The sequence below is a fragment of the Stylophora pistillata genome, chromosome 1 (assembly GCF_964205215.1).
Source record: "Stylophora pistillata chromosome 1, jaStyPist1.2, whole genome shotgun sequence".
Lineage (NCBI taxonomy): Eukaryota > Metazoa > Cnidaria > Anthozoa > Scleractinia > Pocilloporidae > Stylophora > Stylophora pistillata.
The window spans coordinates 8,733,195-8,760,475 of record NC_142519.1 but is presented as its reverse complement, the minus strand read 5'-3'; the positions used below and the strand labels follow the sequence as shown (position 1 = coordinate 8,760,475).

At 40.2% G+C, this 27,281-nt stretch overlaps 2 protein-coding genes across 3 annotated transcripts in view; one reads left to right on the top strand and one right to left on the bottom strand.

Annotated features, from left to right (window-relative positions):
* The window catches only part of LOC111326698 (uncharacterized), an 18,169-nt gene extending 41 nt beyond the window's left edge, over window positions 1-18,128 (top strand). The window contains exons 1-17 of one of the 2 annotated variants that reach the window (XM_088756526.1): window positions 1-44; window positions 8,936-9,016; window positions 9,397-9,436; window positions 9,806-10,482; window positions 11,135-11,338; window positions 11,553-11,600; window positions 11,668-11,758; window positions 12,387-12,535; window positions 13,032-13,129; window positions 13,628-13,718; window positions 13,866-14,015; window positions 14,474-14,610; window positions 14,713-14,806; window positions 15,004-15,048; window positions 15,421-15,495; window positions 15,894-15,941; window positions 17,841-18,128. The exon at window positions 1-44 is cut by the window's left edge and continues 41 nt beyond it. In XM_088756526.1, coding sequence (XP_088612652.1) covers window positions 1-44; window positions 8,936-9,016; window positions 9,397-9,436; window positions 9,806-10,482; window positions 11,135-11,338; window positions 11,553-11,600; window positions 11,668-11,758; window positions 12,387-12,535; window positions 13,032-13,129; window positions 13,628-13,718; window positions 13,866-14,015; window positions 14,474-14,610; window positions 14,713-14,806; window positions 15,004-15,048; window positions 15,421-15,495; window positions 15,894-15,941; window positions 17,841-17,947 — 2,179 coding nt within the window. In that variant the 3' untranslated portion in view covers window positions 17,948-18,128. Of the gene's footprint in view, window positions 45-7,595; window positions 7,746-8,935; window positions 9,017-9,396; window positions 9,437-9,805; window positions 10,483-11,134; window positions 11,339-11,552; window positions 11,601-11,667; window positions 11,759-12,386; window positions 12,536-13,031; window positions 13,130-13,627; window positions 13,719-13,865; window positions 14,016-14,473; window positions 14,611-14,712; window positions 14,807-15,003; window positions 15,049-15,420; window positions 15,496-15,893; window positions 15,942-17,840 lie in introns of those variants that run through there. The other variant, XM_088756532.1, reaches the window with a different exon arrangement.
* A 6,298-nt stretch (window positions 18,129-24,426) lies between these two features.
* LOC148741134 (uncharacterized) lies at window positions 24,427-25,233 on the bottom strand. Its single transcript, XM_088724922.1, has one exon. The coding sequence runs from the start codon at window positions 25,231-25,233 to the stop codon at window positions 24,427-24,429; it is 807 nt and encodes a 268-aa protein (XP_088581048.1).
* Between the last annotated feature and the right edge of the window lie 2,048 nt (window positions 25,234-27,281).

The window sequence follows — 27,281 nt, the reverse complement described above, 5'->3', positions numbered from 1 at the left end:
GGCGTTCGAACTCTGCCTGCTGTTCCCGAATAATAGTACGTGTGGTAAGTTTACCCGAGAAAACCCTCGAGAATATCAACACAAGATTGGCTCGCATAGCGAGAAAGAACAAACAAGACGGGCCGTATAATAATACGGGCAGTATAATAATACGGGCAATACAATAATGGGAAGAAACACGTGAAGTGTAATGTATTATATTACTAAGCGTTGTTACTTTTTAATGTGCGTTCAACTTGTAATTTTTACGGTTTTCTGTTTACAAGGTCTTCGTTTTCGTATTACGAAAACGAAGACCGGGGTCTTCGTTTTCGTGCTACGAAAACAAAGACTGGGGGTCTTCGTTTTCGTACTACGAAAACGAAGACCCTGCATTAGCCAAAAGAATTGCTTACTTTTTAACGAGAATTTTCCAGCAGAGAAAGGTGAACGACCGTAAGAATCTAATTTAGCTACGAAATACAGTAGAAGTTGATTATTTATTGAGAGAACCCAAGAGTAATTTTTCCTGTACAGAATGCCTTCTCTGTTATTCTGTCACGCAATGCTAACTATAAATCAAAGGCGGCTAGCGTTCGAATTCTGTCTGCTGTTCAAGAATAATAATATGTGTTGTAAGTTTACCCGAGGAAACCCTTGAGAATATCAACACCAAAGTGGCTCGCATAGCGAAACAGAACAGACAAGACGGGCCGTATGATAATACGGATAATAATGGGAAGAAACGCGTGAAATGTAATGTATTATATTACTAAGCGTTGTTACTGTTTAATGTCTGTTTAACTTGTAATTTCTACGGTTTTCTGTTTACAAGGTCTTCGTTTTCGTACAACGAAAAGGAAGACCGGGGGTCTTAGTTTTCGTAGTACGAAAACGAAGACCGGGGGTCTTAGGTCTTAGGTCTTCGTTTTCGAGGGTCTTCGTTTTCGTAACACCCCACCTTTTACCCAAGGACCACGAGGTAAAGGTGTTGGTTGGAGCGGCGTGTACTTATTAAGAGGCTGATTAACTACGCACGCTTGACAATTTTTCACCGTAGTTTTTGTTGCATCATCCATACCGGGCCAAAAAAAACGAGTTCGAAGAAACTGTTTAGTTTTGACGATTCCTTGATGAGTCTCGTGTGTTAATTTCAGAATTTTTTTTCGCAATGACTGTGACACTACAATTCGGTTTCCTCGGAGAACAATTCCTTCGTAATTAGACAATTCGTCTTTTATTGCGCCATACGGTTTGAGATCACCCGTCAACGACCATTTTCCGCTTTGAACTTGAACAAGTAATTGGGACAGCGTGATGTCTCTGCTAGTTTCGGATCGTATGTCAGCGAGGGTGACAGCCTGAAGGTCTGACACATTTGATGTGAAAACAAATGTTATGTAGTCTTCACAAACGAAACCAGAATCCGAAAAATCGTCTTGCTTAGACGGCAAACGCGACAACGAATCTGCTGTGTTGGCGTTGCCTGCGATATGCTGAATACGAAAGGTATACTGGTGCAATCTCCAAGCTAAGCGCTGAACGCGCGGTGGTAAACTTTTGCTCGAGTGCGGATTTAGCATAGTAGAGAGAGGCTTGTTGTCGGTTAGCAAGGTGAATTCTAAGCCAAGCAGATAATCGTGCAAACGCTCAACAGCCCAAACGCAACCTAGCGCTTCGCGCTCAATCTGCGAATATTTCCTTTCCGTCGATGTAAGTGATCGACTGATATACGCGATCGGTTTACGCTCACCAGTTCCTTGATCTTGCAGTAGAATTGCCCCTAAACCGACCGGACTGGCATCAGAGACAACATACGTTGGAGCGTCTAAACGAAAACAAGCCAAGGCTGGTGCGCCAGATAATGCTTCTTTCAAGGCTTCGAATGCCTTTACTTGCTCATTCCCCCACGACCACTTCTGTTCTTTCCGAGTGAGTTTTCAAAGTGGTTCGACTATGTTCGCATAATTTGGGATAAACTTAGAAACATAGCCACAAGTTCCGAGAAATGATCGAAGATCAGATACGTTGTCGGGAGAAGGTGTAGCCTTGATAGCTTCTGTTTTCGCCGGATCAGGTTCGATTCCTTTTTCAGAGACAACATGGCCTAAAATCGAAATTTGCTTTACCCCAAATTCACACTTGCTACGATTGAGCTTGAGGTTGTGCTTACGGCATCGATTGAAAACTTTGCGGATCCGCTGAGCGAGTTCAGCCATTGTCTTGCCATAGATAATTACATCATCGACCGAAATGCGGACACCCTGGACGCCAAACAAAATTTTATCCATCATTCTCTGGAACGCTTCGCTCGCGTCGCTGAGACCGAAAGGAGTTCGCTTAAATCGGTAACAACCACGAGGCGTAATAAACCTGGTGACATAACGCGACTCTTCAGCTAGCGGTAATTGAAAAAACCCACTTTTGGCGTCGATCTTAGAGAAGTACTTAGAACCATGCAAAGCATGCAAGGTATCCTCGTTCTTAGGTAGAACATATCGTTCTCTAATAACGGCCTTATCGACCTCTCTGAGATCGCAACATACTCTAAGGTCACCCGACTTTTTGGGAACAATAACTAAATTTGAGACCCAGGGACTTGCTTCTGTCACCTCTTCATTTATATCTCCTTCTAGCATCCTGTCAAGTTCATTGTTAACTGCTTCTATTTGACTGACAGGTATGCGCCTTAGGTGTTGACTTACGGGTTTGACCTCAGGGTCAATAGCTATTTTGTGTTCAAAATTTGTAACCTTTCTTAATCCTTGAAAAACATCATCGTACTCTAGGAGCAAGGAATCAAGCTCACTAGTCTGACCGACTGAGTTTACTTGGGTAAGGATTTCTAGCTTGAAACTAGAATCTCTTCCTAGTAATGATTCTGCCTTACCCTCTATTACGTACACTTTTGAGTTAATGGCCTTGTGGCCAATACTTATGACAGCATTAAAATAACCCTTACAGATTAACGCCTCGTCTTGTCCATACGCGGTAAAACGCTTTCGAGTTTCATTCAGTTCACAGTTCTTGAATTGCGTTTTATCTAAATGGGAGGAAATTATATGGTACTTACAGCCTGTGTCCACGATCATTTTGGTTTTTCGTTTGTTTATCTTAGCTGTGATGGAGTTGTCCACATTGTTCATGAAGAGTACTGGCTCTTCGCTATCCTCACCTGAACTGTCTGCAAGTCAGTTAGCAGGCTTGTTGGATGAGAGGCTACGAACCTTCATTTGTTGAGGTTTCTTCCCTTTCCATTTCTTTCCTTTCATCTGTGCCATTTTAGGCTTGGAGGAACAAACTCGTTGTAGGTGTCCCACCTTTTTGCAGTTGTTGCAAGTGGATTTAAGCGCACCGCATTCACTTGGGCTATGACCATCCGTGCCACCACATCTGTAGCAGTTGAAGCGCTTCACTGGTGGTCTGCTAGAGGTACCCACGCGGTCAATGGTGATTGGGTTCACTTTGGAGCCTTGAAAAAGTAGTCGCGCTTCTTGAACGGCCGTCTTTGCGTTACGAGCTATCGTTACCGTCTTGGCAAGCTGCAGGTCTTCTTGCTGGAGAAGCCTTTGCTTTAGAGTATGGGAGGAGCATTTTTCGACGATTCGGTCCCTTATCATCTCCTCCTCCAAGTCGCCGAAGTCGCAAGACTTTGCCAACTCTCTCAAGCTTGTTAGATAAGCGTCGATGGACTCATCTGCCTTTTGTGCTCGCGATCTGAATTTGTATCGTTCTGCAACTACGTTGCGTTTCGGAGCGAAATATTCGTTCAGGGCGGTCTTCGCTTCCTCAAGAGTTTTGTGTTCACCTGGGAGAGTGTTGAAGATGCGTTGAACTGAAGGGGCAAGGCAGTATAGCATTGTCGCTCTCTGAACGGGATCTGCCTTTTTCTGCAAGTCTGATGCAATGGCGTAGATTTCAAATGCACTGACCGAGTTTTTCCACTCGCTGTAAAGATCTGCAGCATCGATATTGAACAGTGCGGGTGCAGGTAACAATCGTTCCATCTCTCGTGGACTCTCTGCCGTTTCTGGCTGTTCGATTTCTTCTGCCGTTTCTGGCTGTTCGATTTCTTCTGCCGTTTCTGGCGGTTCGACATCTTCTACCTGTTCAGTAGTTCGGATCTCTTCCTCGTCGCCAATGTGTTGTGTATTCATTTAGTGGAGACACACACTCCTCAATTGCTTACTACTATTCTATCTTTATTCGTTGATCAAGTATCTTATAAGCTGGTAGAATAGTCTTACTTAGTAACAGTACTTTCACATCAATCAGTAATCTTACAGTAATATCACTAACACTAGTACAAGTACTTTTACTGTGTTCTCAATACACTACAACCAAAAAGACGAAAGCAGAAAAGAGAGCATAAGAAAAAATGCCAGGCAGCAAACAGTAAGCTGTTCGTAAACTTTTTCTTACATACGTTTCAAAATAAATGAAGGACAATAGACACGCGAAAATATGCTCGCTAAAGGAAAACTGGGAGTTTCCAGGGACAGATCGTGTCCAAGGAAAAATATCCGTGCATATTGTTGTGGGGGATTTACCACTCGCTTGGCAAATTAACAAGAGGTACTGAGACTCTGTAATTTTCTTCTTTATTCTCCTAAACTGCTGCTTCTACTACAGCTAATTTTCTCTCTCTTGTACCACTGCTTATTTTCTACTACTTTCAGCAAGGAGTGCTCCAGTATTAAATACAAAAAGCACAGACATGTTTGGGTTAGCTAACCGTGGGAATTTCCAAAACAGGATGTTCAGTGTGGGTAAGACTCAAGGTCAGTTTTACCAACTCAAACATGACCACCTAGCAAACTAGTTATCCTCAACCATAACAAGAGACATAAATGTCTAGCACGGTAAGTGCTGAGCCAAGTTCAAGCACACACTAAGAATAAATGATCAAAACTATAGATTCATCAAAATAGCACGTAGGGGCGAAAAGGCGAGACTTAATAAAACAAAAGGCAAACCTAAAAATACTTGAAATATCAATCCTTGAAAACGCTCTTCAACAATATTTTCGCGCCAAATAGAGAGTATTGTTTACACGTAACATAACTTTTCACTGATTTGGAGAGATTTAGCCCACAACTTTCTCTTTGCCTCAGGGTTAGTTACACGCGGTAAAGGGACTTATTTCCTTTTTCCGTGTGCAACAAAGGAAATAGGAGACGCCTGCACGCAGGCAATATTTCTATCTGCGACAATAGGTCACATAACCATCCATACCGCTTTATGTGTGTCTCACGTGAACTTGTGAAGGTGTAGTCTGATCGTCCGGGTGAGTGTAGTCCTGAGAAGGACTGTTGTCGGTGGTAGTGACTGACGTTTCGACAACCTGTGCGGAAGTCATCATCAGAGTCAAGTGAATGATTGTTGTCAGTAGAATGTTCTTATTCCAGTTCGTGTGAAATGATCGGTTGGTTTTGCCGTGATGTTATTGGCTGTAAGACTCAAGTGACGTAAGTCGGTCGTGATTGGTCTGTTTCGATCTGTCGGTAAAGTTAGGTCGTTCTTTTTCGGTCGTTTGTGATGTTTATGTCGTGAATGAGTCGTTTGTATGGAGCGGGTAGTTGTTGACATCTGTTTAGGGGAGTCTGTTCTAAGTTAGTAAACCAGCTTTCCAGAGTCAGTCGTTGAAAATAGTCAGTGCTGTAGGTTAGGCATTGCGCAGAGTCCCAGTCAATGTTGTAGTTGGTAAGTCGATGGTGTTCAGCAATGTGATTACTGACATCACCTTTCCTCGTCGCCCGTCTGTGTTCAGTCAGTCTTGTTGTGAGGTTTCTGCCAGTCTCACCGATGTAGGAGGCTTGGCAGTCTGAACAATTGATCTTATAAATCGTTCCCTGTCTGTTCCTCGGTTCGTCTTTGTCTTTAACGTTGGTAAGTAACTGACGTAGTGTGGTGATGGGTTTGTGGGCGACGCGGATATTGAAGGGTAGTAAGATGCGCGAGATGTTTTCAGACATGCCTTTTATGTACGGTATGGTTGCTGTAGTCGTAGGGGTTGCGGTGTCGTTTGTTTCGGTAGTGGTAGTGGGTCGGTGAGTGTTTCGTCGGATGAAGTCGTTGTTGTAGTTGTTCTTCGTAGAAACACGGTGAAGGTATTTGTTCTCGTCGGATAAGCTGTCTGTCGAGTCGCATACTAGTTGTGCGCGTCGTGTTAGAGTTCTGATAGTTGTGGCTTTGTGTGATGTAGGGTTGTAGGATGACTCGTCTAGTAATCTGTCGGTGTGTGTCGGTTTCCTGTAAACTGTTGTCCGTAATGAGTTGTCGTTGTGGCTTACCAGGCAGTCTAGAAAAGGAAGTTTGCCATTTTCTTCGACTTCTCTGGTAAACTGTATGTCAGTGTTTTGTTCATTAAGGTGGCGGTGGAATGCGTCAATTTCGTCGTGTCGAACGGCGGTGAAGGTGTCGTCAACGTAACGTAACCAAAGCGGTATCGTTTGTCGGCAAGTCGAAAGGGCGCGTTCCTCGATGTTCTGCATCACAATTTCTGCTATAACAACAGAAACTGGAGACCCCATGGCAGTGCCCTTCGTCGGAGCGAAGGGCTAACGCTCGAAACGTCAGCTTTTGTAATCATTACGGTGGCCAATTTACCATTTCAACTTTGTTGATATATCCAAATTATTTCGTTACTCCCACCGACGCAGCCCCAAACAGTTTCTTTCGAAACTATCAGCCTTTATCCCCTAAACAGATGTCAACAACTACCCGCTCCATACAAACGACTCATTCACGACATAAACATCACAAACGACCGAAAAAGAACGACCTAACTTTACCGACAGATCGAAACAGACCAATCACGACCGACTTACGTCACTTGAGTCTTACAGCCAATAACATCACGGCAAAACCAACCGATCATTTCACACGAACTGGAATAAGAACATTCTACTGACAACAATCATTCACTTGACTCTGATGATGACTTCCGCACAGGTTGTCGAAACGTCAGTCACTACAACCGACAACAGTCCTTCTCAGGACTACACTCACCCAGACGATCAGACTACACCTTCACATGTTACCCCCGGGTTCAAACCATTTACTGCATCACGTGAACTTTTTCGGAATTGCGCTGCGATAGTAATCATGGTGGACGATAGATATAAATTTTTAAAAGTTATGCTTGGAACGTTTCATTTTGTTTTGTACGTGCTCTCAGTGTAGCTGTGGTAACTTCCCAATGTCAAAGGTGTTTTACAAAGCATAAAACGTAGTGATGATGGAAGATAGGGGTGGCCACAGATATGCTGATCACAATCCCGTCCCTCACAAGTAATATAAAATATAAAAAAAAAGGCATTCTAGACTTTTTTATGCCAGCATAGAATGAAAGGACTAATTTAAATAAAATAATTCCTCCAAACCTCCCAAATTACTCCTGCCATTATTATGGAAGCGGTCACGCAATATGACCCATTGCGAAATCAATGTCTTCAAGAAGTAAGCGCGGATGTAGGCGAAATCACGGTTTTTTAGGGAAATTGACAACTTTACTTTTTAAAATGAAAACAAAATTGGTCCACAAATCACAGAACGGCCTCTTTCAACCTTAAATCAGAAGACTTGCGCAACATCTATCCCACTTAATGAAAATGATAGACATTTTGCTCAAATGATAAGTTTGTTTATTTATTTAAAGTCGATTATAAGAGCTGATAAATAAATTGATTGGGCGAGCTTCGCGTTTCAAATTCAGAGCCCAGTACCGCTTGGGAAAGTTCGCCAACTTCGAGACTTCACTAAAGGTTTGTTTAATGAATTCGCTTTTTGCAGTACGATCTAATAGTCCTTAAAGGTTCAGTTCATGAGAGCTTTCCCAGTGAGTCACTATTCCTTCTTCACACATTTAAGTTGAGGACCAGTTGAGCATTGGTGTGATTCAAAAGTAATTTGGATATATCAACAAAGTTGAAATGGTAAATTGGCCACCGTAATGATTACAAAAGCTGACGTTTCGAGCGTTAGCCCTTCGTCGGAGCCCTTCGTCATTCGCTCCGACGAAGGGCTAACGCTCGAAACGTCAGCTTTTGTAATCGTTACGGTGGCCAATTTACCATTTCAACTTTGTTGATATATCCAAATTATTTCGTTACTCCCACCGACGCAGCCCCAAACAGTTTCTTTCGAAACTATCAGCCTTGATTCAAAAGTAGTTAGTAGGGATAAGAGTTTAAAATTGAATCGGCAATGTTAATCGATTTGGGCATTGATACAGTTCGACGCCCTTATTTAGCCATGACACGCAAGCATGTGGTGAGAGCCTTAACTGAGATTACCTTCAGTTTGCTTTCGTTGAATAACCAGCTTGACAAATCATCACGATCGACCTTTTGATTTATTCATAGCTGTGATTCTCTAAGCTTTAAAATTCTCAGCGCGGAAAATTATTCTGTTTCTGTTTAGATCAGGTTACAGTATTAGTATTTTTACGATAACAACCTCCAAAAGTTCCAAAGGAAATCTTTGACCGCAAGTAACTGTGTAGTGACACTGGAATGTCCCCTCAACTTCGCACACGTTCTGAACATAGCTCCTAGAATCTTAATTGAGATCATAAGATCTAAGCCAAGTCAAATCAAGGCTGAGCTGTGTCCTATTTTAAAGGCAGACAACCCACGTTCTCAATGGAAACATCTTTTCACTTTTAGGTTTGGAAGTATTTGAAAAACTCGGGATATCGAAGCATTTTTAGACTCCTCCATGTTCATGCGACATTGTTATGTTTTCAAATTAACGAGAGCTGTCGTCAATTTGGAAACATAACAATGTCACATGAACCAATTAAACAAGATTTAACACCTAGGTTTGTTTAGCTTTTCATCATAATATACAGGAACAGTTGAGCTTCGGGATGAAACGTAACTATTCCATTTCCACTTTGACAACTGGCATGCTCTTAATTTCATTTAGTCTTTTCATGCATTTTTTCCATCAGACCAGGTAGCCATGGCAGACAACAAGTTCCCTATGATTGTGCTTCTTTGCGCGTTCGGTTGTGCGGTGTGTTTGCTGAATGGTAAGAACCTTGTATTTATGATCATCTTGTCTCGTAATGTCATTCTGCCTGCAGGGCAGGAGATGCCTAATCCCCTGGTTCGTATTTCTAAGTGATTTTAAGGTCACATTAAAGTTCACAGAGCAACTAGGTGAACAATCAGACATGCTTTGATGCTACTCTGGTTTAAATATTTAATGAATGTAACCGGGGAAATTACAATTCACTGACCCAACGTTTCGACAATCCTGTCCTTCATCAGGGGTGATCTGATCGTTCCAACAAGAGGCCTTTTTATATACTCTCTTATTGGCTGCCCTATTTTCTGACGAGGTGTAAATAGACGTCAAGTGGCAAGCCGCTATCATCACGATTTAAAGTCATTACTTCCACTCTTTCAGGAGAAGAAGTACGCCATGAAGAAGCAGTGCCTATCGACAGGTTCGTCGTGTGTATTTTATTACCTGTATGTTGTACGTGCTAAGATGTTTACACACAAAAGTAATGCAATCACAGTAATCGTTGAGGGTCCTGTGACTTTCGTGTTTCCTTCGAACATCTGATGCAAAATTGATTTTATGCCGCGGCGCCCCGCTTTGTGACTTTGGAGTGGAAATTCCCTACAACGATTATAAATTTTTCAAATTTGAATTGGATCTTTGTGTGTTTTCCCCGATCCTTACTACTTAATGTCTGCATGTGTATGACCAATAAGCATTCTGCTGCACCAGCTTGTACTAGTTTTTTTGTCTTAGCAGTTTCGTTACTGTCTAAAACACACTTTTTTGGTCATATTAATATTTATTTCAGGGCTAGGCGCTCCGTTCTAATCAAGTACGACATCTACACACTGGACTACTTTATCGAGCTGGTGGAGAAGATCGAAAGAGACACCAGTACAAGTGGAGATACTATAAACAAGATTGTTAACTATGTTCGTCTGCTCGGTTACAACACTGATCTGTGGAACATAGTGTGCGGCAAAGCAGATCCACTGCCAGACGTTAATTTGAACTCAGAAGAGAGACGCATCTTGACCAACATGGTTAGATACATATACGAAGACCAATCCAAGCAAGAGCTGGGTGTGGTGTTGACACCTGACGGAGAGACCATTGCCATGGGTCGAGTCTTACTGGGCATTTGTGCAGGGCTGAATCGTGATAACAGCCTCTCACTAAGTGCATGGGCCTCAGGTGCTCCACTGCGTGTTGATAATTTGTTTACAGCAACGATTGCATACAGCCTTGGAAGAAGTGCGCTGTACAAAGCAAATGGTGACACTTCGGATTTGTTCGGTCCGTCTGGAGTATGGAGCCCAGATACTAACTGCCCTGCTTCATATCGTCTGACTAAGATGGCTTCTAAGGCTACGGACGCTGAATTATTGGGAGATGTCGACGGGTTCCTTTTAGGGTACGGCATCCCCCAATGGAAGGAGAAAGGTGTTAGGCTTGGTCAGTTGCTGAGAATGTATTACGGATCAGGTATCTGATAATTAGCATTGACGGCACCAAGAGAAAAAAGAGTATACATTCAAAATCTACCCGGCGGCTTTTATTAATTATATCGGTACTGGTGGCAAGGATAAGTCCGTTGATTTATATTCTGGCTCTTGTTAGTTTATAGATGGCAGTGGTTTTTAATTGCAGGAAGACTAGAGTGGTCGATCGGTGTTAAATGTCCTGTTTTTTACCCGGCTCCATGATGCCCTCAGTTCTTGATATGTTTGCTCGATGACATATCTCTCTTTCCTTTGGGCTATAAAACTTAAACACAAAGTATTCTTTTAGAAAGAAAGACAGACACTTAAGGAATGGAAATTCAGATAAAGAGAAACCAGTAGTCTGAGCAAATCACACAGACTCAAAAACACTTTGTATAGCTTATCTTCACATGATTTTACTGCCTTGCTTCTGGAATGGTAAACGAGTGTGGGGGTGTGGACAGTTGTCTGCAGGCCTTCCCCTTAAATTATGTGCAGGAGTTAAACAATGAATCTGCCCGACGTGTGGCTTCGAACATGCGTCGACATAAGCTAATCTTCCAGTTTGACTTGTTAACCTCGATACACTCCTTGCACATGGTGTACAAAGTTGTGGTTATTGAATTCTTTCTTTTAATTTCTTCCGAGAACAGGTATCCTTTACGACACTTCCTACGCCAGGTGCCGGAGAAGCTCAAAATTTTCAAGCGTGGTCAATAAGGATAACCTTCTTGGCGAGATAAACGGATTCGCTACCGCCTACTATGATAAAAACTCAGCTCAGCTTACAGGTGTAAAACAAGGCGAGATCCTCTCTCTGTCCAGGGACATAAATGACAAATTCTTCCCTTACCTTGGTGAGTACTTGTCATTAAATCTGTTACCAGTTACATTGGAAGCTTCATTTAAAAGATTGCTTATGTATGACTCTTTTCCAATTCTTTTCTCTCATCCCTTTGTCAATCCTGCTCCCTTGAAGAGTAGCTGCATGTTCTGTAGCTCTATCATAAGTCATGCAATCCTGAAAGCTAAGGAAATATATTACTAAAAATGAATTTGTCTGCTCCGTAGATAAGATCACAGGAAATTCCAATTGCAGTATTGACGAAGACAGCGAAGGTCAGAATTTACCAGTTTGTTATGTGAGTTTGTTCTCCATCTTTTCAAAGAAACTCTTTTTTTCCAGATTGTGAAATTCCAGCCAACATTGTATTTGTCATGGATGAGTCAGGAAGCGTTGAAGCACACAACCATAAGAAGGAGAAACAATTCGTCCGGTTAGTGGTAATAATAACACTGCCAACACTTTGCTTCTTTAGAACTGCTGCGGTATAACAATGAAGCGAAAGGAACCCTTCCAACCTCGTGCATGTGCTTTGCTACCTGAAACTTATTCATGACTTTGTTAGCTATAATGAGGCAAATTAACTTGACCGCTCAATGATTTTTTATCCAAACAAAGAATAATAAAGGTAATTAAATAGTCATGGTTGCCCTATACGTTGTTTTCTCAGAGTGATCCTCCAAAGCTCTCCAAGTCCACTCCCACATTGATTGAAATCCATCACATTGTCACGAATTGAATGCATCTTACTTTGTAAAGCTAGAGCGAAACAAGCGCCATGTTTCGTTTCTATGATACATGATCATAATTATTTCATAATCTACGTGCTATCATTAGAACTTATTATTATCGTCATCTTTAACATAACTATAATCACCAGTAGTCGTTATCAGAGAACAGTGGCGATATTTTGAATTCTGTTTTTCAGTGTCTACATTACTAAAATCAAACATTTTTCGCCTGTATTAGATACATTTGAGTAACGGAAAGGCATTGAAAAGTGCAACTGGTATCGTGGTTTTTGTTTTGCTTTCGACTGGCGATAGTTTATTATTTTTCAGGGAGATCATTAAAACATTTGACATTTCTCCACTTCAAACTCGCGTGGCTATTGTTGAGTTTTCCACTAGTGTCAGTGTGGCAGTGGCTCTGGACAACTATGGCTCCAAAACACGGCTGATGTGCGCAGTAAATGACATCACATATTCTAGTATGTTTTTCTTTCATTTTGAATCTAACTTAATGTACATCACCGTTCATTGCTTAAAATTCTCTTGATATATTACTTACAAAGTATTATTTACTACACATTACTTAAAACATGATGTGAAGTGAAATTCTTGTTATTTTGTTGACATATGCCGTTTCACAGGATCTCGGAGTTCCAACGGGCTTGAGTTTTTAAAAAGTGTTACTTCACAGTTTGGATATTATAGAGTGTCATAAAGAGTGTCCTTTGAAATGACCATCAGTTTTCTCCAATCATCAACCGTTATAAATCCTAATTGGTTTTATCAACCCTGAAACTCGAATGAATCTATTACGCATTGTGCTGCGTATCCGAAGAATTTAAAAACCAAAAACAACCAAGATAATCCACATCAACCCATAGATTGCATAACATTCTTTTGTCCAATCTGCAGAACCTAAATTTTACCAAGATTTAATATGGCTCTGAAGCTGAAAAACAGATTTTTGCTCCTTAGCGGGTTACACGTACACTGGAAAGGCTTTAAAGACTGTCCACTACAATGTGTTACGACCTGCTTTGGACAATCCAGTGACCGACACAGAAACAGTACAGGTACTAAGTTCCTACCGCGAATGGATTGATTCGACATATAATTTTTTAGAGATCAAACAATCTTACGAATGATAGTCTAACTAATTTAGACGATGAGGGGGGACGCTTCTTTTAATAATTCAAAGCAGAAGGTATGAATTAATTTTCCTAGGGTTGAAAATCACCTATCGCGTGTTCCTATGTTACATAATAAAGAAATGGCAACAAAAATAAAGACATGAACCATTATGGAGTGAAAAAAGTGCCAATTTATTCGTCAATCTAACCTAGATAGTTATCAGAGGTTATGTTATTACCGATTCTTAAATGTCATTGCCGTAGCCATGAACCTCTTGCGCACTAGCCACACTTGGTAAATTTCCAGGTAAAACTGTTTGAAAAGCATATCGTCATCTGGTACACGTGATAGTCAGCTTCCATGATGCGTTAACAGCTGCAGTCATCATTCATCAATCTACGACCATCTATGGGCTCAGCCAGCTTTTCTTTGTGTCATAGATCGTTATTGTACTCACAGACGGTAGATCTAACGATCCTGGCAAAAATGTCTTGAAGAAAGCTGTGAAGAATTTAAAGAAAGACATTAAAGGTAATTCTCACTTGTATTTAGGGGATAGATAAAGGGTTTGATCATTGAAGAATACACAACACTGTGGCCAGTGTTTCCTGTATTCTATTCCACATAATGCCTTGTCTCCATTTTAGTAGATCTCATTTTGAAACTTAAACATTTCAGACCTGACAATGATTGCTGTCGGAGTCGCAAATTACCTTCTCTCCGAGCTACGTTTGATTGCTACTGACGAGAAGCACCATGTTTTCACCGCTGCAAACTTCGACAAACTTCCTGAGCTGGTTTCGTCACTGAGAACAAAGGCTTGTAGTGGTGAGTTCCAAATTCTATGTGATTGATATATAACTTCCATACCTTATCCAGCAAACAAGTACAAGTATTGAGAATACTCAAACTTATCAGGTAGAATTTCTTATCTAGATATAACATCAAATTCCCTTGACTAATTTACAAGGAAATGTGTAGTAGCTCGAGGGTAGAATTACTAATCAGATCATGGGACCTCAAAGGTTAACCTGTTACCAGTATACTGATAATTTCGTGAAGTATGTAGCCCTTAAAATTGTGGAATTACCATAACAGTCGATGTTTACGACTTGTTGTAGACCTGTTCCCTATAAAAGTTCAATTTTTGGCCGATGTTAGTAAAGTCTTATTATAAAAGTCAAGTGGGTGGGAAAAACCTGGTAGGTCTAGGCCACGCTTTGCGTGGCTGCCCGTTTTTACTTGTTGACCACGACCACGACCACATCAATATTTTTTCTTTGCAGCACCTATTTACATGGGCTTGAACTTCACTGAGTCAGAGGATTCCACAGAAGTCGTAGCGTTCGTTTCTCCAGATAAGGCTCGATTCTTCACTCTGTCAGCGGAGCATTTTTTCGGGGTCGAGGACATTTTTATTGACGTAAGAAATGTTTCAGGCTTATTGTGCATTATAACAAGATGCCGCTGAATTGTTATGTTCCAATTTTTTAACAAGTTTACCATAATTTGGTATTTGCTGCAGGTTATACCGCAATATGGCACAGTGTCTGTGTATGCATCAAGGATAACAGATACTCCGGGACCCGACAATCACACTCTTAAAGTTGGACCGGCAGGTGACCTTTTTTCCCGTACACCAGATAAATGATCAGGCGAATGCTTTTCGATAGGGCATCGTTGTATTAGTAATGGAAAGCATAGTGACTTCAGTACAATCTCAACTTTTATGTTGATTAAGTTAAATTCAAATACTTTTTGCCACAAAACACCTCATCTAGAAATCATTTTGTATTTAGCTTTTTTCTTTTTAAAGGGGAAGGACAAGAGATGCAACTGCAGTTTTCAAACCTTTGTGCTGGTAGGAACATTTACTAGGCAATTAGCTGTTAATTATGATGGAAGTTAAGATCTAAAAATTTGGCCAGACACCCTTGCAAATATGAAAATGATCCTTTACGAAGCCAAATATAATAAAAATAAAATAATAATAATAATAATGATATTAAAAATATTTTACGAAGACTACCGCTTATTTTGCTAAACACATGTCTGTCTCAATGACTTTGTCAAAACAAATCTACCTTGAAGGACTAATCAGCTAAATCACAGCCATTGACCTCCAGTTTTATTATTTTTTGGCCATGCCAGGGGGACTGCTACCCATGCCTCCGCTGACGTGATCATCAACTGCAGGAACTTAAAGTTTATCTACATTTATCTCGAATTTCAGGTTACAATTCCTCTGAAACTTGTCCTCCCGTCAACATCGGAATATACGGAGAATCGTCTTCACTTACCTGCTCAGGTTTTTCAAAATGTTAAATTGAGTTTTGCATCCACGTAATCGTCAAGTTTAGCGCGCTAATATAAACACCGGATCATAATGTCCAGGCAGGTGAGAACAAACCCAGTGAAAGAAAGGGTGGAGTGTTTGAACCGGAGACAAACAGAGATACCCTAAGCACGGAGCTACACTGCTGCTCTATCAGTGACCACCAGATCGTTGGCCAATACTCTTCACTCTTACAGTGCCTCATTCCAATGAGCTCGCCCAGGAAAATGACGATTCTGCCAGTAGCTTTATGTTCTAAATTCCAGAATAAGCTACAACACTTATGGCCCATTATTTGACCACTTAACCTCTGACCATAACATGTGCTGTTTTTTGCGTTACCAAATGTCTTTTATTTTTTTTCCACCCAGAGCGAGACTGCAATCTCCCAAATCAAATAAAATTCAGGATAAGAAGAGGTAAGTTCCAGTCAGGAGTTGGATTCTAAAACTTATGGTTCTTTCGGACGTGGAGGGGAGAGAGGAGGACGGTGGAAGGGTCCAACCTAAGTTGCGAGACAAAGGAGTGCATGGTGACGTGGGGGAAGAAAGAGGCGATAGGGAGGTGAAAGAGGAAGGGAGATGGTGTTTTCTCGCTCCCTCTAGTCTGCTCATCGTGCTTGGCGATGTTAGTCACCCAAGATTAGAAAATAACGGGGACATGTCGCAGCTTACGTTGGTTCCTTGACTATCGTAGAACATGCCCAAGCTAACGCCTGGATGGGGACCAGGAAAACTAAGACCCACAGCAACCCCCTAATCCCTCAATTGCCCCCCTCCCACCCACCCTTCCCTCTCAGGAAAAACTAGTCAAGCCGCAAATGAAAACTTTGAGTGTTCGTCTTCTTTTATTTCACCAAGCCTCGATCAGATGAACATGGGTCTTTATATATTTCAACAAAGAGGCCCTTAAATCAATGCTCTCCAACGTATTTGCTCGTTAAATATGCCCTTCTCGTGAAAATTAAGACAGCCTACTGATCTCTTCAGCACTAAGGTTTATAGGATTTGCAGTTTTACTGAAGCCTTTAATTTCAATAAAATAAGCACACTATGCAAGGTCTGGCTGACGCGAAAATCTGTTTTTGCTGTGGTTCATAGAATAGCAGCATAATTAAAGTTCTCATGTTTCACCGAAACTGACAGTTGCCATAGCAACATAGACGAGGGTATGTTCTGTGGAAAATCATTCTAGACTGGCTTCGCTGTTGTCTCCTGCTCATCTATTGATTTCTTTTTTTTAAAAAAGTGGTTCTGTTGGAGTCCGAATCTTTAAAAAACATTTATGGTTCAGGGGATTTTACCCGACGGGCAGCAGACAAAATTAAGTTTACTACTATTATCGTTATTCTGGATATGTCATTGTAATGCATGGATTCCTGTTGTAAATGAACTACAATATTTTACAGTTACAGTTCATAAAATCGGGTCTGTTGCTCTAGTATCCGGTCAGCATCCTTTAAATCGGTAAAAAATTTAAAATTTTTTTTCGTGTAAGGAATAGAGAGAACGTGCAGTTGACTGGTTCGAAACAGGCACAGGGCAATGTTAACATCATTGGAACGTTTCATCTAGTAAATTTGGTGTGAATTCAAGTTGAAGGTTTTTTCTTTTGAAAACTACCAAAAAGATATGGAATACCCATACATACATGTGCCGAATCTAATTCATAAATTATGTTTAATTATATTTTACCCATAACACAACAGTTTTATGCTAAATAAAATGAAATGTTTCCCGTGAAACACGTAAGGTTTTCTTAAACCGAACATCAGAATATGTAGGCCATACCTTGTGCCACCAGCCTTCATTTCGTATCATATCAATCGACGGCACGATCGGGGTCTTGGGACACGTGCTATGGCTTAGGAAAAGCATAACAAGGGAACAAACATACAGAAGCCGTCTTCTTGCTAGCAGATGATGCACTTCCATTTGCATGATAAGTCGCCGTTTCCTGTTAGCGCGAATGGTGTTTGAGAGGAATAAACGCCGAAAACACAAAATACCCTCCTTAAATTTGTCAGCCATATTACCGGGGGACTTAGAGCGGAGTCTGGGAATGAAGCTGTCACTCGCACTCGGCAATTAATTTCGGCACAATTAAATGCGACGTTTAAATAAAATGCCGAACTTTTTGATTCAGGTCGACTTAAATTAGTATTGGATTCGACGCATGTAAAAAGCGACGTTTAAACCGGGCCTTAGAACCTTTTTCAACCTTTACCATTGCAATGCAGGTCAGCTCAGACAATAAATAATATCTCTACAGCTTTCCATTTTTTTTAACAAATAATTATATCTTTGTTTTTCCGGTAGGGACACCTAACATTGTCAGTGGAGGTATTAAAACTACAGACCTCGAAACAGTGTTTTTCCTTCACTATTTCCTCACAACTTCGATCTTGGTTTCGTATGTTTTATAACTGATCGCCCAATCGCGATGGCTTGCTGAAAAAGGCTTCTCTCACAAGTGATATAGTCAAAATAATATCTGGTAGTACTGTAAATGTTTTTGTCTAATAGTAATTTCAGGTACATATTCGATATGTACACAAATGTATTGTGAAGAAGTCATAAAGTGTGAAAATAAACTTAATGTCTGTGTTTACTTGTAATAATAGTTGTTCGTCGACCGCTTCAAAAGCATTCTTCACGGCAGGTTCTACCCGAGAGAAATTATGTTTTTGTTTCGCACTGGTAGTGGAACTTTCAATTCGAAAATTTTCCTCGCCGATTGAAGAACAGATAAACAGCTTAAGACTTAAAGTGAGGATTTTCAATCATAAACTGTTTTCGGATAAGCGTTATTAACTGATCGTTCATAGATAGATGATTAGGACTAGGTTTACGCTAGAGGAGAGTTTTCCGAATTCGTAAATGTTTCCGGATTCATCAATTTTGGAGTATTCGGATTCGTAGGCGTTTACACTGAAAGGATATTCGGATTCCTCACCGTTTACACACAACGACAACTCCGGGACCATACAAAATGGAATGGTTACCAAGCCCAGTGTTGTTTCGTCGTTCGATTGACAAAGTGAAAATGCTTCCCCCAAAGAAGGCTAGAGTAGATCCAGATGCCACTGAGGCAAATTTGAGCTGGACAGATGCCACGCCATCTACGTCGTCGGCGATTAAGTGTGGCTGACGTTAAACTTATTTGCAATAATAATTTGCGTTTCCTCAGAAATACTGCGGTACACATGATAAAATTTATCGCCTGAACCTGCAACAAGATTAGGCAACCGGAGACCGCCGTCAGCAATGTTAGCACCAGATCTTCCATTTTGGTTTCACCGCAAACTCAAAAGATTGCAGGCGGAAATAATATCCGGATTCGAGAAAAAAAGCGGTTACACGACAAAACTTTCCGGATTCAAAAGTTATCGGATTCAAAGTTCCCACTTCAAATTCCGGATTCAAAATCTCCGGAGACACGGCCAAACCGGGGAGTTTCTATTTCGGATTCGTCCACTTTCGTGTAAACGGCTTAATCAATCCGGTACTAAAACGTTTCGGATTCATCACGACTCCGGAACAATTTCCTCTAGTGTAAACCTAGTTTAGATAACTCTAATTACCGTGTCTGAAAGCTCATAACCGTAGAACTTGTTTATATCTTTTCTCGTGTTTTGGAACCGTCAATGAGGTCAAAATCATAAACAACAATAAATGCAGCTTTAATGTTTACCTTACACAGATTTTCTAAATGTAAAATTTATACTTTAAATCTTCGTTATTTCGCCTTCTTCCTTTTATTTTGTACATGCACCAACTCCATGTTTGCAGTCTTTTATCGAGTATTTATACCTGAGATGGCCAATTATATGGAAAAAATATCACCCACTTTACAGGTAATAAAAATAATATCAGGATAGGCACCGTCGGTAAATCATAAATATCAGCGGGCCAGACAAGTTCAACCGATAGCGAGGTTGTCGATTTTTCATGTATCAATCGATTTGACATGAAAGCAAAATACTTACCTCAGCTTGAGCACCGTTCAAAGAGGGTCTGAATGGGTTAACTGTCAACCGTCAAAAGCGCAATATTTTCACCGTCAACCGTGAAATAATTAAGCCAATGTTAGCTGGGCCTAGGGTAAAATATGGACTGGAATGGACTATTTTTTGGACCGTTTTTGAACCATTTTTTGGGCTAATTTTTTTACCCTTTTTTTGGACCATTTTTTGGACCATTTTTTGGACCAGTTTTTGGACCATTTTTTGGACCATTTTTTGGACCATTTTTTTGGACCAATTTTTGGACCATTTATTGGACCATTTATTGGACCATTTTTTGGACCATTTTTTGGGACTATTTTATAAGGGGGAGGCACACCTTTAGTACTCAGGGAGGGGTGGGCGCATTCTACTAGTACTGAGGGAGCTAGGGAGGAGTGGGGGAGGAGTGTTATTACTGAGGTGGGACTGGTAAGTGGTCATTGTAAACACTACTGGTCAATGGAGCCCCCTTTTACTCGATCGTAATAATTATTTTAATCGGTTTTTCGACTGACTTCTCCTACATTAGCATTTTTACGCTGGGCCGCAGCGTTTCTTTAATTTTTTAGTCATGCGAATGCGAAACTGCCACGTAAACACTGGACTTTAAAATATTGAAAATATCGCGTTTACGATCCTCCACTGTCGAGTTACCAGTCTGGCAGAGGTTATGTGTGTGCCTTTAATTTTGAGTCGACTTTTGCACCATCAGTTTTCCTTTGTGTATACAGTGTGTAGTTACCAGAAATACCCAAGTTACCAGATTTATCTATCTTTCTTTTGTCATTGATGTTATCAGACGAGATATCGGAATTTCTGTTCCTTGGCCCTTGACTTTAGCCACAAATAGAGAATTCACAAGCGCTATCGCAATTTTAACGTTCACTATATGAAATCATTTTTGGTACTGAGTCGTACAAAGCAATATTCTCTCAGTTGTCTCGTTAACAGACCTCGAAAACTCAGACCGCAGACCGCACATCTCGAAAACGCACACCTCGAAAAACGAGTACAGACAGTGTGTAATTACCAGATTTATCTCTCTTCCTTTTGTCATTGATGTTATCAGACGAGATCTCGGAAATTCCGTTATGCGAAAGCGAAACTGCCACGTAAACACTGGACTTAAATGTATATTTAAAATACTGCGTTTACGATCCTCCACTGTTGAGTTATCCGTTTTCCTTTTGAGTCGACTTGTTTGTGCACTATTGGTTGCTTCACGTCTGATACGATCACTGACAAAAGGAAGATGGATAAATTCAGTAATAACATACTGTATACACATAGGAAAACGTGAGAGAATAATGCTTTGAACGACTGTACCAAAAATGATTTCATATAGTAAACGTTAAAATTGCGATAGCGCTTGTGAATTCTATATTTGCGGCTGAAGTCAAGGGCCAAGGAACAGAAATTCCGAGACCTCGTCTGATAACATCAATGACAAAAGAAAGATAGATAAATCTGTTAACTACACACTGTATACACAAAGGAAAACTGATAGTGTGAAAGTCGACTCAAAATTAAAGGCACACACATAACCTCTGCCAGACTGGTAACTCGACAGTGGAGGATCGTAAACGCGATATATTCAATACGAATTAAAGTCCAGTGTTTACGTGGCAGTTTCGCATTCGCATGACTAAAAAATTAAAGAAACGCCGCGGCCCAGCGCAAAAATGCTAATTTAGGAGAAGTCAGTCGAAAAACCGATTAAAATAATTATTACGATCGAGTAAAAGGGGGCTCCATTAACCGGTAGTGTTTACAATTACAACCACCTACCACTCCTGCCTGAGTAATAACACTCTTCCCCCACCCCTTCCTCAGTACTTGTAGACTGCGCCCACCCCTCCCTGAGTACTAAATGTGTGCCTCTCCCCTTATAAAAGGGTCCAAAAAATGATCCAAAATATGGTCCGAAAAATAGTCCAAAAAATGGTCCAAAAAATAGTCCATTCCAGTCCATATTTTACCCTTTGCCTGTTAGCCGTCAAATGTCCTAGATATCCTTAATTAAAAACTAAACGATTGACTTAATTAGGGTCAAGTTCTATTAATTATGAATATAAAAGTTTTGATATATCACAAAAATACACCTATGTAAGTCCTTTAACTTCCAGTCGCGAGTGAAATTGGTTGGCGACAGAACTGACTTCAAGTGTAGAAACACTTCCGGTGTCGTAAAACGTTAGTCATTCATTAATAAAAGGTGTTAGAAATTAACAGTTCTTTACAAAAACCCCATTATGAAATATTACAACCAGCTTCACGCGTTTAGTTCGTTTTATCTTTCATCATCAACCGTCAACGTGACCCCTCCCCCCCCAAATTGAGACCCTCTTCAAAGATAATTAATTATCTATAACAACTTTATTTGCATACAGTTGAAAGATCAAAAGAGTATAAATGGAAATAGGGTGCCAGCAGAGAAGAACTTAATCTTCATATAAAGCTGATCCCCCAACAGAAATAAAAAATCTACATACATACTTAAAATATATACACTATGTTGGCATCTATAAAACTATAGTAATCTAAAATGTATATATATATATATACATATATAACTAACTGCAGACAGTACTGTTTCGGCCTTCTGGGCCTCATCAGTGCAGTGCTAATGCTAGGATGGGGGAGAACCGAAATGGTCACCCCAAACGACCCAACCTTTGTGGTATCGTCTAAGCCATGCCAGAGTGCTCAAACTAGAGTAATATATATATATATATATATATATATATATATATATATATATATATATTGTGGTAGGAAAAAGACAAGTAAACTACAAGTTCATCCCTACAAGCCTGTTTCGTGGTCGCCCACTCATGAGTGGGCGACCACGAAACAGGCTTGTAGGGATGAACTTGTAGTTTACTTGTCTTTTTCCTACCACAATATATACTTCGCTCTACTTCTATGTATTGAGCACTGTTCTACGAAAATCAAGTCACACTTTATATATATATATATATATATATATAGAGTAGTCATATATATATATGAGTGGGCGACCACGAAACAGGCTTGTAGGGATGAACTTGTAGTTTACTTGTCTTTTTCCTCCCACAATATATATATATATATATATATATAAATATTATGAGAGGAAAAAAAGGACGTAACTACATTTCCCGACAAGCCTGTTTCGTGAATCGCTTCACTCTTCAGGGGTTTAAACCCCTGAAGAGTGAAGCGATTCACGAAACAGGCTTGTCGGGAAATGTAGTTACGTCCTTTTTTTCCTCTCATAATATTTATTCTGCTCTGCTTCAACGTATTGAGCACTGTTCCACGCGAAAATCGACTTGCAGACTTCCTATATATATATATATATATATACATATATATACAAATATATAGGAGCAGAAATGTAATGGTCAAGAGGCCAACTCCAATGTAGCTTTGTTGGTTTATTAGCTCGACGTTTCGACCGTCTCGGTCTTCCTCAGGAGCATACTAAAATTCGTGTCAACAGTAAACATGTCATGACGTAATAATATAAAAATAGAATAGGTAACAGCGAAACGTGTCATGGTGTCTAAAATAGATAAATTAAAGTAGTTATAATTCATGTAGTAAGCTTATTGATAGTAGGATTGAGTCTTAATATCCAATAATTTTCTCTTGCTTTTCTGATTTCTTGATTTTGACTTCTAACTTTTTCAATAACCGTAAGTTTAAGATGGTCGACTCCACAGTTCTTAAAATGTCCGACAGAGGGTATGTTTTTATGTCCACCCTTGATGTCGCTATAGTGTTGATTGCCACGGTGGTGAATTGGGTGACCTGTCTCGCCTACGTACTGATCGTTACATTTGCTGCATTCTATCAGGTGTATCACATTGCTAGTCTTGCATGACGTGTGTTGTCGCAGTGTTATCGTTTCTCCCGTAGTGCTGCTTTTAACTGACCCTGTAAATTGCCCGTATGTTTTGCAGCAGTTGCATCTTATGTCAGCCCTACAGGGCCAGAATCCGGGACTAGTGAATTGCAATGGTTTCTGCTTTTTATGTTTATGAGAGAAATGAATTTTGAGATTTTTGTTAGTTTTGAATGATCGACCACAGATTGTACAGGTAGTGTCAGATGGAACTTGAATGTGTGGATTGCTTATATCGTGTGGGGATTCATCAGTGGAGGGGGTTGTGTCAGCGGCGATCGGCGATCGCAGTCTTTTGTGGGTAAGCATCTGTGTTAAATTACGCCCTTTTCGATAGGCAACGAGAGGTGTTTCTTTGAATATGGCCTGTGTGTTGGACGATGTCAAGAGTATTTGATGGTGCTCCTTGAGGATTTTGTGGATGTTTGGCAGTGCTGGGTTGTAAGTTATTACAAGTGGTACACGGTCAGTGGAGGAAATAGGTTTGCTTGTGAGCGCTTCCTGCCTTGATGTTCTCCTTGCTTTCATGGTATATTCCTTAATCAACTTATTCTTGTAACCTCGCTTAAGTAGTATGTTGTGTAGCTCACGTGCTCGTTTTTCAAAAAACTCGTTGTCGGAGCAGATGCGTCGTAGTCTCAATGCCAAGCTGTATGGGATGGATGTTTTAGTGTGTCGTGGATGACAGCTGGTCCAGTTTAGGTATTGGTGGGTATCGGTAGGTTTTGTGTATAAGTCTGTGCTAAGTTCGCCGTTGTTTTTGATGATGACTTGAACGTCTAGGAAAGGGATGCTTGTAGTTGATGTGGTTTGTTCAAACTTGATATGTGGGTCAAAGGATGTGAAGGTGTAGTCTGATCGTCCGGGTGAGTGTAGTCCTGAGAAGGACTGTTGTCGGTGGTAGTGACTGACGTTTCGACAACCTGTGCGGAAGTCATCATCAGAGTCAAGTACACTCACCCGGACGATCAGACTACACCTTCACATGTTACCCCCGGGTTCAAACCATTTACTGCATTGGGTCAAAGGAGTTACATTTGTTAAAGAAGTTTTTGAGTTTTTGTTCGCCGTGTGTCCATATGAAAAAAATGTCATCGATGTATCTGAACCAGACAAGAGGTTGGTCAGTAGCTTCTATCAAAAAGCGATTCTCAAGGCGACCCATGTAGAGATTTTCGTAACTCGGCGCCATTCGTGTTCCCATAGCTGTTCCTGTTTGTTGAATGTAATGTTTGCCTTGGAAGGTTAGGTTATTACAAGTTAGAACGAGATTGATGAATTGTCCGATAGTTTCTCTTCTGTTGTTTGCAAAATTATCAAGGCGCATGAAGTGGTCGCATGCTTCCATGCCACCATCATGTGGGATGTTTGTGTAGAGGGATTTCACGTCCCATGTTACTAAAGTAGTCTCTGGCGGTAAGGTATGACTTTTGTTCAGTTCGACAAGTTTACAGAGAAAGTCGTTGTTGTCCTTGAGATGGGAGGGTAGTTTCTCGACCAGTGGCTGTAGTTGATCATCAATCCACTCAGAGATGTTAGTTGTGGCAGATTTGATGGTGTTACAAATCGGTCGAGCGGGAGGTGGGCGTTGCGTTTTGTGGATTTTAGGTAAGAAATAGATATTTCCTGGTTGAGCGTTTTCCATTACCAGATACTCTGCTGTATTGGTGTTGATTACACCCTTGGAGTGGGCCTCTTGTACAGTTTCTTTTACTCTGATGACGAAGTCAGACGTGGAGTCGCTGGCCACATGTTTATATACCTTGTTACCGTTTTCATCAGTACCATTTAGTTGCTTGTAAGCTTCTGTTAGCATTCTTTGTGGGACCCCTTACAAGCTTCTACTTATATATATATATATATATATATATATATATATATATATATATATATATAACCAAATAATTAATTTAAGCCTAGTGCGAAACAGAATCCTTAATGAGCAATTTTTATAGCCGTCTCTTAAAGTTGCTAACACTGACTGCTTCAACAATATCTTTTGGTAAAGAATATCACTCATCAATGTACCTGTGCCAAAAGGAGTACTTAAGAATATTTGTTCATGCTTAGGGTTTCCAAATTTTATATCTGTTGGTACATCTTGTACGGCAAGAAGAAAGCTTTTTAAAATAATTATCTAGACGTACAACACAAAAAGCCCTTAAAATACTTAAAAAGTTGTGTCAGACTTAAATATAAATGAGGTTTTTCAATGGTCCTACAATTAGTCAGGTACTTGCCTTTTGGGTAACAACATATTAAGGTAAATCAGCTGCTCAAAAAATTAATATGAAGTTCATATCAAGATGGCTGAGATCACAGAAATAATTTCAAACAATTTGCTAAATCAGTAAACGACGATAAAAATGAAAATTCTTGTTCCTATTCGCCTACTTCGTTCTCTGTCACGCTTATAGTAACATGCAGATGTCACCCAGGTTAGATTCTATATAAAGTTCATTGAGGAATGCAAACAATCTGCAACACATTTTTACTAATCAAGAGAGGCTTGGGCCACTGTTATTTCAAAAGCATCCTCCTGATCAGTGCTCTATGTCTGTCTTACGTGAACTGCAGCGGAATGGTATCTAACCTTGACGCGTGATATGGTTCAAAATTAATAAACTCGAATTCCGCACTGCACTGCTCTGTTTCTTGCGATGTACTTTGTTTGCTCTGACAGCAGATTCTTTGAAATTCAAATTCGTCGAAATTCAAATTCGTCGAAATTCAAATTCTTCGATATTCTGATTCTTTGATATTCAAATTCTTCGATATTCAAATTTCAAGATCGTACAGGCGTCCCTTGTTTGCTCCCGGTAGCCTTTCGGGGCTTGCCTCAGAGTCTGGCACACATTCGAAATAATGGATGTTCAAGAGAGGTTAAGACTTTTAATTTAATTACATGTTTGCGCCATTTTATCATTGATTTATCGAGACTAGGGATAATTTCTGGAAGGGACTGCAACTCAGAGGCTATCCATTTAAGTTTTACTGCCGCTGTCTCGCGATGTACGTTTCAACGACAGAAAGAAATGTTGCTCCCGGCCACTTAACCACAGTCGTGCCGGCAATCCCCGAGCGGCCACCGGGAGCAAACAAGGGTCATTCGAAGAATTTGAATTTCGAAGAATTTGAATATCGAAGAATTTGAATTTCAAAGAGTTTGAATATCGAAGAATTTGAATTTCGAAGAATTTAAATATAGACAAACTCGAATATCGTGGAATCTACTGTCAGAGCAAATAAAGTACATTGCAAGTGCAGTGTAGTGAATTTGAATTTATCAGTTTTGAACCATATCACACACCATATCTGACAACTGTTTCCAAAGTGCAGGGGGCTTGTCGTAGATAATTACCTCGCCGCCTTGCACGTTGGTAAATATCAACCACTAGCCATTGACACTGAGGTTAAGAAGTCAGTTTTCGTGTATACTAAAACGATGGCATAATGTGCAAAAGAAAGAAAGTTTTAACTCATTATTCTTGCAAAGATTTCAATAATTTCGGACACAAACCCGCGCAAATAGTTCGGAGGTGAATAGCAAAGGATTTTCGGAGTTAGATAACACGTCTTTAACACTTTCCGGCGTTTTAGCGTCAACTAATTGACAATAATAATAACGTTTAAACAGTTATGCTTGAAACTTTTCATTTTAATTTGAACTTTGTTAATTTCCTCGTGTCATCAAAGTTAGCGGTGTTTCACAAAGCAAAGCATCCAATAAGTTATCTCCGATGAAGGATGACAAGAGAGGACACAATATGCTGACTGCACTCCCTTCCTTCACTAGTAATGTAAAACAAAGAAACCATTCTGGATTTCCATTATAGAAGAATAGAATTCAATTTTTTATTTCAA

Bases quoted from the DNA above. Each gene is read 5' to 3' on its own strand.
- LOC148741134 (XM_088724922.1), bottom strand. From the start codon at position 25,233: ATGCTAACAGAAGCTTACAAGCAACTAAATGGTACTGATGAAAACGGT.